The sequence below is a fragment of the Suncus etruscus genome, chromosome 2 (genome assembly GCF_024139225.1).
Source record: "Suncus etruscus isolate mSunEtr1 chromosome 2, mSunEtr1.pri.cur, whole genome shotgun sequence".
In the NCBI taxonomy this organism is placed as follows: Eukaryota; Metazoa; Chordata; class Mammalia; order Eulipotyphla; family Soricidae; genus Suncus; species Suncus etruscus.
The window spans coordinates 167,715,945-167,730,997 of NC_064849.1; the positions used below are offsets into that span (position 1 = coordinate 167,715,945).

Genomic DNA, 15,053 nt, shown 5'->3' on the forward strand with positions numbered 1-15,053 from the left:
GTTTCAGCCACAGACTATACTTTCACAATTAAAAATATTTCTAAAGAGCAAAGATTTTTTTCTTCCCAGTTAAGAAAGTCAACCTTACGTGATTGTCAATGATTCTTGTCAACTCTTTATCTGCTTTTGTGAAGAATTCTGGATATGGACACAAAGGCAATTCTAATAGAGAAGAACGATCCCTTTAAAAGAACATAAGAATTGCACAAATAAGATGTTTATATTTCTTCTCAGTTTTATATAGACAACATGTAACAATATATTATTAAGAACTTTGAATCTACATTGTTAACATAAAATGCTCTGTGTAGACTACTGCACACTTTTACTCTCCATATTTTTTTATTTCTTTAAGCCATAGTTGGCTATACAAGCCTTTTAGGGTGGATATAACATATGTGATGATGTAATGAGAATTCTTAAAAATAGGCAATTGGGGGCAGACTGATAGCATAGCAGGAAAGGCATTTTCCATACACACAGATAACCTGGGCCTTTTTCTTGGCATCACCTGTGTGCCATGAAGTCCCCCAGGAGCAATTCCTGAGTAAAGAACTGGGGATAACTCCTGTACAGCACCAGCTGTGTCCCAACGCCCATGTCAATTATCTACTTGGTTATGTATATACACACTGGATTAGTAACAGTGTGACAACAGCAATGGAAAGGACTTGAAGACTATGTCCAAGAACTCTTAGGCATATTGTATTTTAACCCCACAGTCATGAAAATTCTACTGAAAATTTAAGTATAATAATTTGTTTGAAGATGTAAGTTCATTTCAATACTTTTTAAATGTTCTTTGTACTACTAATGTTTAATGGTAGTAGACAGATTAGCTCTAGTTTTTACTTCCAACACTTAATTGGGGGAGGTTTATTGTTGAACTATGCAAATGATTCTAAAGCTGTAGTAAAGAAACTATTGTTAGTCCAGAAATATATAAAAGAACAAAAATTTGGTACAGTATGATTCTGAATAAAAATGGTTTTATTTTTTGTTTGGTTTGGTTTTTAGGACACACTAGGTGATGCTCAGGGATTACTCCTGGCTATGTGCTCAGAAACCACTCCTGGCTTGAGGGGACCATATAGGACCCTGGGGGATTGAGCCGTTGTCCATCCTAGGTTAGCGCATGCAGGGCAGATGCCCTACCTCTTCTGTCACCACTCTGGCCCCTAAAAATGGTTTTAAAGAAAAAGGAGTAAGCAAGATCCTAAGAACAGAAACAGCCTCTGAAAAATTTCCAAATAAAAATTTGCATTTTCAAGACTTTAATGTTTAACAGAGTAATAAAATAGTCATTTTTTTCTTTTTACTTTTTTCTTTTTTTCTTTTTTTAATGTTTTGAATCACATTTATCAGCAATCAGGGCTTACTAAGGTTTTGTATTCAGGGTTCACTCCAGGCAGACTTAGAGGACCATGTGGGATTAGAAGGATCAAATCCAGGTTGTTTGCATACAAAACAAGCTTCCTACCCTCTGTTTTGTCTTTTTAGCCCCACCTATCCTTTGTCTTTACATGAATTTTCTTTCTCAGTCTAGGTCTGTTTTCTGCATCTTATATAATTTTCATCTAAGGTCACAAGAGTATTGTCATTGAGTGTAAGTTCCACATAACTAGTCAACAATATTTCCTCACAGCTAGACTAATTTTAGTCTTTCTCCTGACTATAGCTGCCTGATCCCCTTTTACTTAGATAATTTACTTTATTTTTTAATTTTTTTGAGCATTTGCTTTAGAAAATCTACAATTGCAAATTCCTTTCCTCTAGTTTCTTGCCACATTTATGTTTCTCCTAAATGACTTTAATAAATTTAATTCCTAATTATCTTGACCTTATTTTCCGCATTATATAGCTTTGAATCCCTTGTTAAATATTAAGCATGATTTTATTATGAATTCTTGATCTTGTTCTATTTGTTTATGTCTGTTTTTATGCAGATATCATCAACTACTATAACTTTTGTAATATAATTTGAATTGTGATATGTTCAGTTTTGTTTTTCTCAGTATTGTTTTCAATATTTGCCTTTATAGTAGATACATGTGCATATTTGTAAAAATTTCATTAAAATATCATCAAATTTTATGGTTCACATTGCTAATATAAACTGAATTCTTTTCTTTTATATTATTTACTATTAGTGTACAGAAAGTTCTCATCCATGTAAGATTACAGTAATCTCTTGTGATATTTTGTATATCTGTTGAATATGCCATAATATTTTATATTCATATTATATTTATATTCTTATTTATTTGAGATTTTATTCTTAGAGTACAGCAAACACTTGGTCTATGTTTTGAGATAGCAAGTACTTTGTTATTTATCTTTTCTAATGTTTTCTACTTGTTATTCCAATTCTGACTTTTTTCCTTCCTTCAGCTTAATTTAAGGTATACTTTATTCTTTTTAAAAAACAAGTGTTAATTATGTAATCAATTTAATTTTTTCTCTTACTATATTAGTTATTACTACAAAAGTTTCTCTTAGAACTGCTTTGCACACACAAAAAGAAAATGTGGCTGGAGAGATAGCACAGCAGGAAGGGATTTTGCTTGCCTGTGTCTGACCTGGGTTTGAACCCTGGCATCCTTTATAGTCCACTGACCATGCCAGGAATGATTTCTTAGCGTAGAGCCTGGAGTAACCCCTGAGTGTCACAGGGTTTAGTCCTAAAACAAACAAACAAAAAACATGCATGCGGCAGTCTAGGGTTTGATCCTTGGCATCCCATATGATTTCCCAAGCCTACCAGGAGGCGCAGAGCCAAAAGTAATCCCTGAGCGCTGCAGGGTGTGGCCTCCAAACCAAAATAAAATAAAACAATAATTTGTACTTAAGAAAATCATGCCTTTTTATGATGATAGTATAATGTTATCTCTCTCTCTCTCTCTCTCTCTCTCTCTATATATATATATATATATATATATATATATATATATATATATTTAAATGACTTACAGGCCCATTGGGTTTAAATGTAACTCATTAAGTTCAACTATAATTCAAGTTCAATATTTGTATTTCTCTAATGAATGATCTATTCAATGTTTAAGGCACAGTATCGAAGTCTACTATTGTACTAGTGTCTTTATTCTTTCGTGGCTTAATATATTAATCATATTAGTTAATATAATATAATATATTAATCATATTAATATATTTTGGTGCTTTTATTTGAGTACATTTTTTAAGTATTTTAGTATTGTATCTTCTTGTTGAACTGATCCCTCTATCATTATATAATAATCTCTGGTTTCATTACAGATTTTTTTTGTTTTTGGTTTTTGGGCCACACCCGTTTGACGCTCAGGAGTTACTCCTGGCTATGCACTCAGAAATCGCCCCTGGCTTGGGGGGACCATATGGGATGCTGGGGAATCGAACCGCTGTCCATCCTACACTAGCGCTTGCAAGGCAGGTACCTTACCTCTAGCGCCACCTTCCCGGCCCTTCATTACAAATTTTTAATTTAAAATTCAGTTTTCTAAATGAATAGAACATATTTTGTCAACCCATTGCTTTTAGTTCAGGTGGAAATATATATCTGACAAGTTCCTTGTAGATAGATTGTACCTAGACATTGTGTGTGTGTGTGTGTGTGTGTGTGTGTGTGTGTGTGTGTGTGTGTGTGTGTGTTTGGGCCACATCTGGTGACGCTCAGGACTACTCCTGACTATGTGCTCAGAAATCACTCCTGGCTTGGGGGACCATATGGGACGCTGGGGATCGAACAGAGTTCCGTCCTAGGTTAGCTGAGTGTAAGGCAACTGCCTTACCATTTTTGCCACCTCTCTGGCTCCTAGATCATTTTTTAATTGATTTTATGTCACATTATGTTCTATTGTATAACTATTGTTTTATATTAAAAGAATATAGGAAAGGATGTACTATTAAAATTTATCACTTTTTAATGAGTTAATTTAGGTTTTTGGGCCACATGCGGTGGCTCCTAGGGATTAATTTTGGCAGGCTCGGACAACCATATGTGATACCTGGGCCTGAACCCAGGTGGACCAGGTGCAAGGCAAACGTTCTAACCCACTGTGCTATTGCTCTTGTCATTTTTTAATGCTAATTTAGAGCTACTCTATTTTTTTCCTTCTAATTTTTGCAGTTCTCCTTTGGTATTTGATGATTATATCAGTATGCTTTTATATATTTGAATATTAATTTTATATTTTTATTATAAGTTGCATGATGCTACTTTTTAAATTGCAACATGTTTAATCTGATATTATACTAAATTTAATGTTATTAGACCTTCAGTTAAGTTTTTGCTTCTAATTAACTTGAGGTTTTTCTTTATTATATTGCAGTATATTTAAAGTTGATTATATATTAAGCTTATTGTTATTAGATATTAAGTAGAGCTGCTATTTCTGTAATGCTTTTCCCAAATCATTTTAATTATGCATTCTAAGGAAGCATGTGCCATTTTGGAAATTTAAAGTTTTCAAATCCTTAGAAACACTTTTTATTATAAACTCAGACACATATATATTTAAATTACAAGGTTAAAATATAAATGACTTGTAAGATTTTTATCTCACTAATTTAAGTCCAATTTTAGGAAGAATAATTTGCTTTAGTAAAATTTTTATGAGTGTTTTTGACATCATTTTTTAATTTTTTGTTATTGGGCCCATCTCAGTAGAACTCAAAGAATTTAGGGTTATCCTCCTCAGTATTCTGAATCAGCACCTGTGGCATGAAACTTTGGTTCTTAGGTATTGTGAAACACTGCTGCTTGGACTCAGCAGTGCATAGTGACCATCAGAACTGGGGACAGAGTGAATATGGTGCCAAGTCTGAGAATCAGAGAATATGACAACCATATGCCCTACTAATAGGCCCTAATTTTCATTTTTAAACAAGAATTAGTTCAAATTTTAGGCTATTAAAATTATAACTTCCCACATGGAATAAGATTTTAAAAATAAATATTTACAATAAGGTTGACCAAAGTTGTTTCTTTTAATTAACAGCACATAAATTTCCCTGGATGCTTTTAAAAGTTAGCTTAGGAAAATAACTTTAACTGACTTCACTATTTACCCTTTATACATTATGGGGCTGGAGCGATGGCACAGCTGTGGGGCATTTGCCTTGCATGTGACTGACCCAGGACTAATATCCTATATGGTCCCCCAAGCCAGCAGTGACTTCTGAACTCATAGCCAGGAGTAGCCCCTGAGCATTACTGGGTGTGGCCCCCCAAAAAAAACAAACAAAGAAAAAAAATGCCTGTTACTATGGCAGGCAAGGCAGAGTGGGGAGTAATGGGATAATTCTGGGAACATTGGTGGAGGGAGGTTGACACTGTTAATGGGACTGATGCTGAAACATTGTATGTCTAAAATTTAACTATGAATAACGTTGCAAATCACAAAGCTTTAAATTTAATTTAATTTAAAGAAAGAGGGTAATTTCTAAATTTTAAAACATTCTACAAAGTCATGCACTCTATGAGGGTTAAAATTTTGTTCCACTCTCAGACCTCCAATAGTTACAACTTAAACACTGACCTCACTTTTTCCTGCATATAGTCAAGGGACATTTCATATATTCCCAATGACTATGTCACAGGGTTCTGTGTCAGACATTAGCTTTTACTTTTCTGTCCCCCTGGTCCTTTCCAGGCAGACTATCTAGTAGTTCTCAAATACAATAACTGATTCAAATTTTAGGTGTCACTTTTATGTTGACTATAACTTACTGATACAACTGAGGAAATAAAAACTGTACTAACATTAATTTACTTTCAGTTCACTTACAAAATTTCCAATGTACACAGTCACTGAAACAGTTATTAGTGCATTCCAACACACAAAATTTTAGGTCCTGTGCTAAGGATGCCCCCCCTCACCACACACAGAGAGCTTTATAGATTCATCTTCTACTTCAATTTATACCTTAAATAAATTTAAACTCAGAGTGGGGGTTTTATACTTATTTTAATTTATACATGTATATGTGATATTATTATAGGATAAAATATGTCAAAACTCATAATAAAACAGTGATAACTGTAAGATAGTGTATGTGTCTTTAAATCCCTACAGTCACTGATGGGGATAGTGTCATAAAACAAAAACAAACCATTCTATGGTCCCAAATAAAAGTATAACTTTAGGGGCCAGCGTGGTAGCGCTAGAGGTAAGGTGCCTGCCTTGCCTGCGCTAGCCTAGGACCGCAGTTCGATCCCTCAGCGTCCCATATGGTCCCCCCAAGCCAGGAGTGACTTCTGAGCGCCACTGAGCGTTACCGGGTGTGGCCCAAAAACAAACAAACAAAAAGTATAACTTTAGAAATATATCTGGGCAGATAAGTGGAAGTTAGTGTAGTATTTAGTGAGGAAAATGTATGTATATAACTTAAATAAATAATACATCTATCAAGACCGATTGAGGGACACAATGAAATAGTTGTGTTTAGATGTTAAATTTACACGTGTTCTTTTTTTTTTTTTTCAGTTGACTTTTTAAATGCTTACGTTTTTTAATTTAAACACCATGGTTACAAAGTTGTTCAAAACACAGTTGTTTTTCCACAGAAATTGTTGTTCATGGTTTAGTTACAGTCATACAATGTACAACAGCCTTTCCCAGTGCACATGTCCTGCCCCAATGTTCCCATTTCCTCTCTTAGCCTTCCTGATATCCTCTCCTCGCAGTCTCTGTGGCATACATTCTTGTCTCTCTATATTCTATCTCTTTCTCTCTTCCTTTTTTTTTCTTTTATATACTTCGATTTCACACCCACCCTCTGCCCCAGGTATTTTACTTTCCTTATCTCTCTCTTTTTCTTTTTTTGACACTGTGGTTTGCACTACTGTTAATGATCTGGTGCCATCCATGTCACTTTATCCCCTTTCAGCACCCACGTCTTGTCTAGAGTGATCAGTTTCAACCATCACTGTCATAGTAGATCCTCTCTACTGACGCTACTGTAACATCACTCTCCTCTTTGTTGCAAGCTTTTTACCATATGACAAGCTTCTTATCATCGGGTCCTCCTGATATTCATCTCTATTTTCTCTATCTTTGTATATTATTACCAAACTGTCCCTATTTTCTTATATAACTGAGCTCAGAAATGCTCCTGGCTCTCTTGGGTTACTATAAGGGTTGCTGTGTGTCGAACCGGGTCAGTCACATGCAAGGCAAATGCCCCACCCACTGTGAAATCTCTTTGGCTCCTAAAAACCCCTTTTCTTATACTATTTTATAGACATTTTATTTGGATAGAAAATTTTATTTACTTCTGAGAAAATAAGTATGATAGTTTTTAAAACTTTCTGCATTAAATTGTTCTGATTGATAATAACATTTTATTTCTTCTCTGTTTGTTTTTGGTCACACCCAGTGGAGCTCAGGGGATACTCTTGCTCTGAATTCAGAAATTGCTCCTGGAAGGCTTGGCAGAACCTATGGATGAGGGAATCTAACCCAGGTCCGTTCTGAGTCAGATGTGTGCAAGGAAAATGCCCTACCGCTGTGCTATCACTCTGGGCATCCCAAATTTGCTAGTTGATTTTAATTTTTTAATATCTTCACTTATATGAAGAGATTTTCAGGCATACATAATCATATTCCAAGGACATAGTTTTATATATTTACATATCTGTACTTATTTGCATATGTACCTACACATAAGTAATTATAGTCACCATCAAGTTTGAAAAAAGCAATTTGAATTATTATCCAATTTTTTTATGCCACTTTCATTCTTTCTCTCTTGGTCTTTATTAGTTTCTATTTCATTCTTTCCATTTTTTACTTTTTTCTTTCTCTTTCTTCCCTTCTTTTTTGTTTTTTCTTAATTTCTTTCTCTCTCCTTTCTTTGTCTTCATATCTTTCATTCTTTTTGTCTGTATTTCTTTCATTTTTTGCCACACTTAGCTGTGCTGAGAGCTTTATTCTAGCTCTGTACTCAAAGACCACTCCTATCAGAGCATGCAGATCTGAACCTGAGTAGCAGTACCATTCAGGCACCTTATCAATAACACCTTGCTACCTCTTCACCATTCTTTATGATCCCTTTCCTCAATTATTTAAACAACAAATATTAAAAGAACAAGGAAAAGCTCTGGATAAGATGTTCAGTCTTGTGGAATAAATGTTTTCAGCAGAGAATGATTGGGTATACTTATATTACTATGTGTTATTACATAACAAATTAATCCAAGTTTAGAGCTTAAGATAGCAAATATTTATCATCTCATTTTTCTCTGAATCAGAAATTTGGCACCATATTTGGTTCATGTTGAAATCAAGGTACTGCAATCAAGGGAAATTTCATGCTCACATCTAAAAAACAGAACTATTGTTAAGTCCCAATCCAATCTAACAGTTGGTCATAGATTATAGTTTCTTACCATACAAGCCTTGCCTTGGTACAATAAAACAGTTGATTTCTGACAGTATTCAAGAACTAAGTCACCAATTAAGAGCCATCTTTCTTTTTGTAACTTAATATTAAAAGTAGCAGCTTAAAAGACAGTTAAGTCCAGCACATATATAGAGAAAAGGTTATTAGAAAAGGGAATACAAACTAGAAAGCAGACACATACATTAAACATAAAATATTAGGGGCTGGACAAATAGCATGGAGGTAAAGCGTTTGCCTTGCATGCAGAAGGTGGGTGGTTCAAATCCCGGCATCCCATATGACCCCCCCCCCCCGAGCCTGTCAGGAGTGACTTCTGAGCATAGAGCCAGGAGTAACCCCTGAGCGCAGCCAGGTGTGACCCAAAACAAACAAACAAACAAACGAAATATAGTTTTATGTCTGAAGAAAACTTCAAATAAATATCTAAAAGGAAACACAAAAATGTTTTTTTTTGGGGGGGGCCACACCCGGCGGTGCTCAGGGGTTACTCCTGGCTGTCTGCTCAGAAATAGCTCCTGGCAGGCACGGGGGACCATATGCGACACCGGGATTCAAACTAACCACCTTTGGTCCTGGATCGGCTGCTTGCAAGGCAAACGCCGCTGAGCTATCTCTCTGGACCCGAAACACAAAAATGTATCATACTATAAAAACAGATAAAACTAAAATTAGTCCAAAAATTGATGGAAGAAACCTAAAACTACTTGATACTTATCTGGATAAATGTTATATTATTTATAACTTAGAAGTTAAAAATCACAGAATGGAAAAGCCAGTGGTAAATTAAATGTGAGAAGCATAAAATTGCATGAAATCTTAAAGTGTCATGGTTAAAAAACAGTACATAGAAGTTTTAATCTCTCGATCCTCTCTTGAGCTGGAGGCTAGCTCTAGCCAGCATGGGGTTGGGGGAGACCCCATGTGGAAGGCCTTCTCCCTAACTTGGGTGCGCTGGGAGCCTTAATAGGCTCTCAGCCTTCCCCTCTTCTGCCCTCGGCCTCCAGGCCTTCTGGGGTGGCAGCCCAGGTGGCCAGACAAGGTGGGTGTCAGGGGTCCCTCTTGGATGGGGTCCCCTTTCCCTGCCCTTTGCTCAGCTCTAGGGAGGGAAGGGCACAGGGTGTAGGGCTGGCAGATCCTGGCTTCCGGCTCTCTCTCGATCCTCTCTTGAGTTGGAGGCTAGCTCTAGCCAGCATGGGGTTGGGGGAGACCCATGTGGAAGGCCTTCTCCCTAACTTGGGTGCGCTGGGAGCCTTCATAGGCACCCAGCCTTCCCCTCTTCTGCCCCTGGCCTCCAGGCCTTTTGGGGTAGCAGCCCAGGCGGCCAGAAATGGTTGGTCCTAACTTGGGATGTGCTGACATTTGCTAGGTTGCGCTAAGTTTGTCACTGGCAATTTCTGACTACCCTGCATATGGAGCAACTGCCCCCGCACGCACTGCTTGTATTAAGAGTATTCCTTATCTTTATGTTAAATTTTGCGTATCCAGAATGTCCATTTTGTATTCTGCCCTTTTCCACACCCCTTCAAAGCTCATTTTTACTCCTTAACTCTCTCACCCAAACATCACTAACTCACATTACTGTTTTTAACTTCAGTATTGCACAATCCTAATCACAGACCTAAGCCGTGCATTGTGTGTAACAACCCTGAACTGTTTCAAAAGACATAAAATGGACACGTATGACTTTAGAATATTTTGCTGTTCCCTGACAACTATAAATCTTACTAAATAGTCTCTTATACAATGACGATTCTAACCACTTTTTATCTTCTCTTTATGAACTGTTCAACAAGGAATTTTGTTGAAAGAGTCCCCCAGTTTAATGCTTATGATTGAACCATGTCATGGGGATTATTGGACTTGTTCTTATGTCCCCCATATGCACCAATAACGCCATGTGGCATTGCTCCTTTTTTGCATGGGCACATTAAAATGAGAAAATACTATACATACAAATAAGATCCTATCTCATAGAGATTGGAATACACAAATCTTGTAGTGCAAAGGGACCTGAACATTGACAAAATGACCTGGCACAGGCCTCAGAAGAAAGGGCATTTTCCATTCACCCCTGAACCAGGGAAGCCATCCATGAAACATCCAGGTTTGTCTATAACATCACTGGAAGCAATCCTCTACCACGGAAGACCCTACCACTGCTCAGACATCGACCTGCTCAAAAGAGATTTCCCTTAACACTGAGAAGACTTAACAACAACGACCTGCTTACAGGACAGGGCTTCCTGCATTGCCCTTTAATGGTGAGGTGAAACGAGAACTTCATGACTTCAATGTAGGATATGCAAATTCCAGGATCTTTAATACAGAAACATGATACCAACAACAGAGACTGTGTGAAAAGTGTGTTGGCACTACGGACACTGTCTTGGATTGGACGATAACTTGCCTGGAACCTAGAGTTGGTCGTATGCCAGAAAACTTCAGGGGTAGGATCTCTTTGTATTTAGGCCAAGGTTATTCCTTTCCATGCCTCTCATATTTTGGTGGGCCTATGCAAACAACAATTGCCACTCTAACACTGTTTTTACTGTGCTCCTTTGATTCTAATCCTTAAAAGAAAAATACTTAAAATTTGAGGTTAACTTAAGCTAATATGTATGTACATGGAAATGTAAAAAATACTATGCCTCTAATGTTTAATGAGTTACTTAAGTTTTATGGCTTTAGATTGCCTTGTGTGCTGTTTAGAAATATTATAATGTGTTACAATCTGGGGACTTGAGGGACAAAGTAATTGTACATGGATTCTGTTTTATTTATCTTAATGTTCTTTGGCTGAAAGTTCAAAGTTAAGATATCAGCAAGGGGACTTCTGAGAATTATGTTATGGGTGATTGTCCTTCCACTGTAACTTTACCTTGTCCTCTTTCTTTGCACCCCTGTTCTCATAATTCAAAATATAAAAAATTAAAAAAAAAACAAGTTTTAAAACAATTATTATTTATTTTAAATATATATACACACACATACATACATAGTAAAACATGTAATCATACAGAACAGCATATAATATCAAAAAGTAAGACAAGAAAAAAGATAGACAAAAGTAAGACCTCACAAAAGAGAATTCCACAACTGTCACAAGACTAATAGCCAAAATGCAGATGCTGAAGGACTACAGAAGGAAAGTCGTTTGTAGCTATGCTGCAGAGTGCACTCTGCACTGAGGTATGACTCCTGGTGGTGTTCATGTGCCAGGGATCCAACCAGATCAGGTGAATGCAAAGCAAGTACTTTATCTACTATACGATTTCACCAGTCCTAGGAACAGTAAGATGATTCAAAGTACTAGAGTTCATGATTTCACGCAGAAGACCAAGATTTAGTTTCTGGAACCGCTGATACTTCAGTACTGCTTGATGCAGGTCCTGAGCCCTCATATTTTTAAAAGAGACTATTAAAACAAAATTATGTTAAACTAAAATAAAAAGTAGTAATAAAAATGATTTGCTAGGAAAACCAAAATATTAAAATATCAAGAGTTGCAACACTATTTTAAGACAATGATTTTAAGGCAGAAACCATTAAACAGTTCAAAGATAATATTTTGCAATCGACAAATGATGCATTCTCAACTTATTTCAATCTACTTTTAGAAGAACTGCATAAATATACCAAATTTAAAGCATTTTTCTCAAGGAAATGTAATGAGAATTTTTACACTTGTCATAGATTTTGTTGTGTACTTATATATAAATTACCAAATCAAGAAAGAAACATACTAAAAAATAACTTACAAAAGTTCATAAATATAATCCCTTTTAACCTTAAATTATAAAATTAAATTATTATTTTTGTTATTAACATTCCCATGTTTTTTAGTATGGTTGTTATTTCTTAAAAGTGATCCCTTGTATTCTGAATATTTTCTTTTCAGGTTTCTTCTCTGAATTTCCTTTCTCTCTTTAAGGATTGTTTCAATTTTTTCTACTTGTCACTTTCTTCCTTGTAATTATATGGATTTAATTACTAACTTTCTGACAGTTTTTAATACCTCTTTATCCTAATTCTGCTGTTGCAAACTTAAACATTGTAGGTAAACTTGGCACATGTATAATTGAAGTAATTATCTGTGAAGCTTCTTCTACATACTCAGCTCTGGATCAGCTTTTGGGATAACAAAATAAATCCTCACCTTCAAGACTAATTTTAATGTGTCCTTTACATGTTCCTCAATCCAGAAAGACAGACATTGAGTAGACCACTTGTTTGCTCAAGGAAGACCTGGGTTGGATCTCTGACATTCCATGTGATCTCCCAGAACAACTGGGAGTGGATAACAGCATAAAGCCAGAAATAAACCCTAAATATATCCAGGAGTGGCCTCCAAACAGCAAAATAACACAATTACTTTTTCCCTGACTTTGCAAATAACCTCCCTTCTAAACTACTTAGACTCATAAATTGTGTGTTAGTTAACTTTCCCTCTCTATCTTCTCTTACCCAAATATCTGCCCAAACTGTTTACTGTTTTATGTCTGTTTTTTCTTCTCTACTGTATATGTATCTTTTCAGATCATAGATACTGTACTATCAGCCTTTATTTTTAATTCAATAAAATGGTTTAAGAAGAAGAAGAAAAAAGAAGGTGATCATCAATCTTGGCACCTTCAGCACAGATTCTAGCAGCCTTTGAGAGATTGAACATGTGATCCTCTCATATAGTAACCTTTCTCCTATGGCATCTATCTATGGCATCTAACACTGCATTGTCATCTATTCAGTGTTAAGACTAGATTTCCAATTATATTTATATATGTGTTCTTTACATGACTGAAACCTAATCACAATCATATATGTAATCAAGATGTTTAAATAAAGGAAAAAAAGAAAATTAAGGGTATAGATACTGAGTTACTGAAAGTCATGAAAGACCTGCACAAAGGAAGCTACAAAACACTAAAAATAAACTAATAATGGGCCCAAGGAAAATGAAACACATCCCTGTATCCTTAATTGTGAGGATTAATATTTTCAAAATGTCAATACTTCCCAAAACTTTATACAGATTTAATGCAGTCCTTATAAGGACATCCATGATATTTTTCAAAGAAATTAATAAGATACTCCTAATATTCATAAGCAGTAATAAATTCTCCCAACTATAGAAAGAAATCCCTCAGGGTAAAGAAGATGAGAGGTATCACTTTTCCAAACTCCAAACTCAGACAGAAAATATATCTTAAAATAGGATCTATTTATATTGATTTTCTAGAGTTTCTGTTAAAAGTATCACAAACTATGTGATTTAAACTGTGTCAGATTCCTTCTATTTATAAAAGCACAGCCATATATAGGATCTTAGGTAACTTCTCATCCAGATGACCTCATCTCAAGTAAGTCAGTCTGAAATATCTCTATATTAAAAATCCACTTATACTCTGGAGATATATAGTACAGCAGTTATGGTACTTGCCTTAGACATAGCAAATCTTTACTTCAATATCAAGCATTACATATAGTCCCTGAACACTAACTTAAGTGATCCCTGAGCACAGATTCAGGAGTAACCCTTGATTAATGCCAGGCATGTTTCAAAAGCAAAAGTAATAAACAAGAAATATTGGCATTCTGAACAAATCAAATTTGTGGCATATCAATTTAATCCCTAAAAAGGAACACTTAAAAATAAGTAATATTACTTTCAAAAGAGAGCTAATTTCTCTATAGAATTATTGAAATCCAGAAAATATTGGAACTGCATCTCTAGATATGGAAAGCAAACAACCACCTGTTGAGAATTCTTGTCTCTGTTTTTTACATAAAGAAAAATGTTTTCAGATGAACCATTAAAGTATTACACCACTAGAAGATTTAAACTAATTTAAATATTTATTAAGTATGTTTGTTGGGTAGAAAAAAATTTTAGGCAGAAAATGTGCCATTGTATGTGTAAATATAATTATTTATTACATAAAATAATAAGTTACACTGAAGGTTGAAATAATAGAATTTTTTGAAGGTTAATGAAATGCTAAAAGACAGGAAAATAATTAAAATGGCAGCAATTGTCCTACATTGCTATGTATAAATTATTATTTTTAATATTATATATGGATACAAATTACATATATGTGTGTATGCATATGATAATTGCTATCTACACTTCTAGTAATTGTGTGCTTGAGCTTTTTTATATCTTGGCTACTGTAAATTGTGCAGAAAGAAGCATATGTGTTTATGGTGGTAAGCAATTTTTGGCTGCATTTGGCAATACTGAGGGCTTACTCCTTTCTCTGTGTTCTCCTGGCAGGCCTTGAGTAACCATATGTTGTGCAAAGCACAGAATTTGATATAGGGCATCATTATTATGGAAGATAATATTTCATTGTTTTGTTTTTGTGTATGTGTCATACTGGCAATGATCAGTGTCCATGCTGTCTTTGCACTTAGAAATTACTGCCTGTGGTGCCCAGGGCATCTCATCGTCGGAATTGAACCTCTGTCTGTTACCTGCAAGGCAAGTGTCTTCCTTGTAGTATTATCTCTCCAGCCCATATATCATTATTGTTTCGAATTGCATTTCATCAAACTTTAAAACTTTAAAACATTTTCCCTATTAATGTAAACATAACAAACTATAAACTCTTGCATTTTGTGACAAGATGAATGGAACTGGAGGGTGAAAT

General features: G+C 35.3%; 1 protein-coding gene across 1 annotated transcript in view; it reads right to left on the minus strand.

The window, feature by feature from the left end:
* TMEM232 (transmembrane protein 232) overlaps positions 1-15,053 on the minus strand; it is a 189,383-nt gene that overhangs the window by 11,839 nt on the left and 162,491 nt on the right. The window contains 1 exon segment of the mRNA XM_049769101.1: positions 89-182. Coding sequence (XP_049625058.1) covers positions 89-182 — 94 coding nt within the window.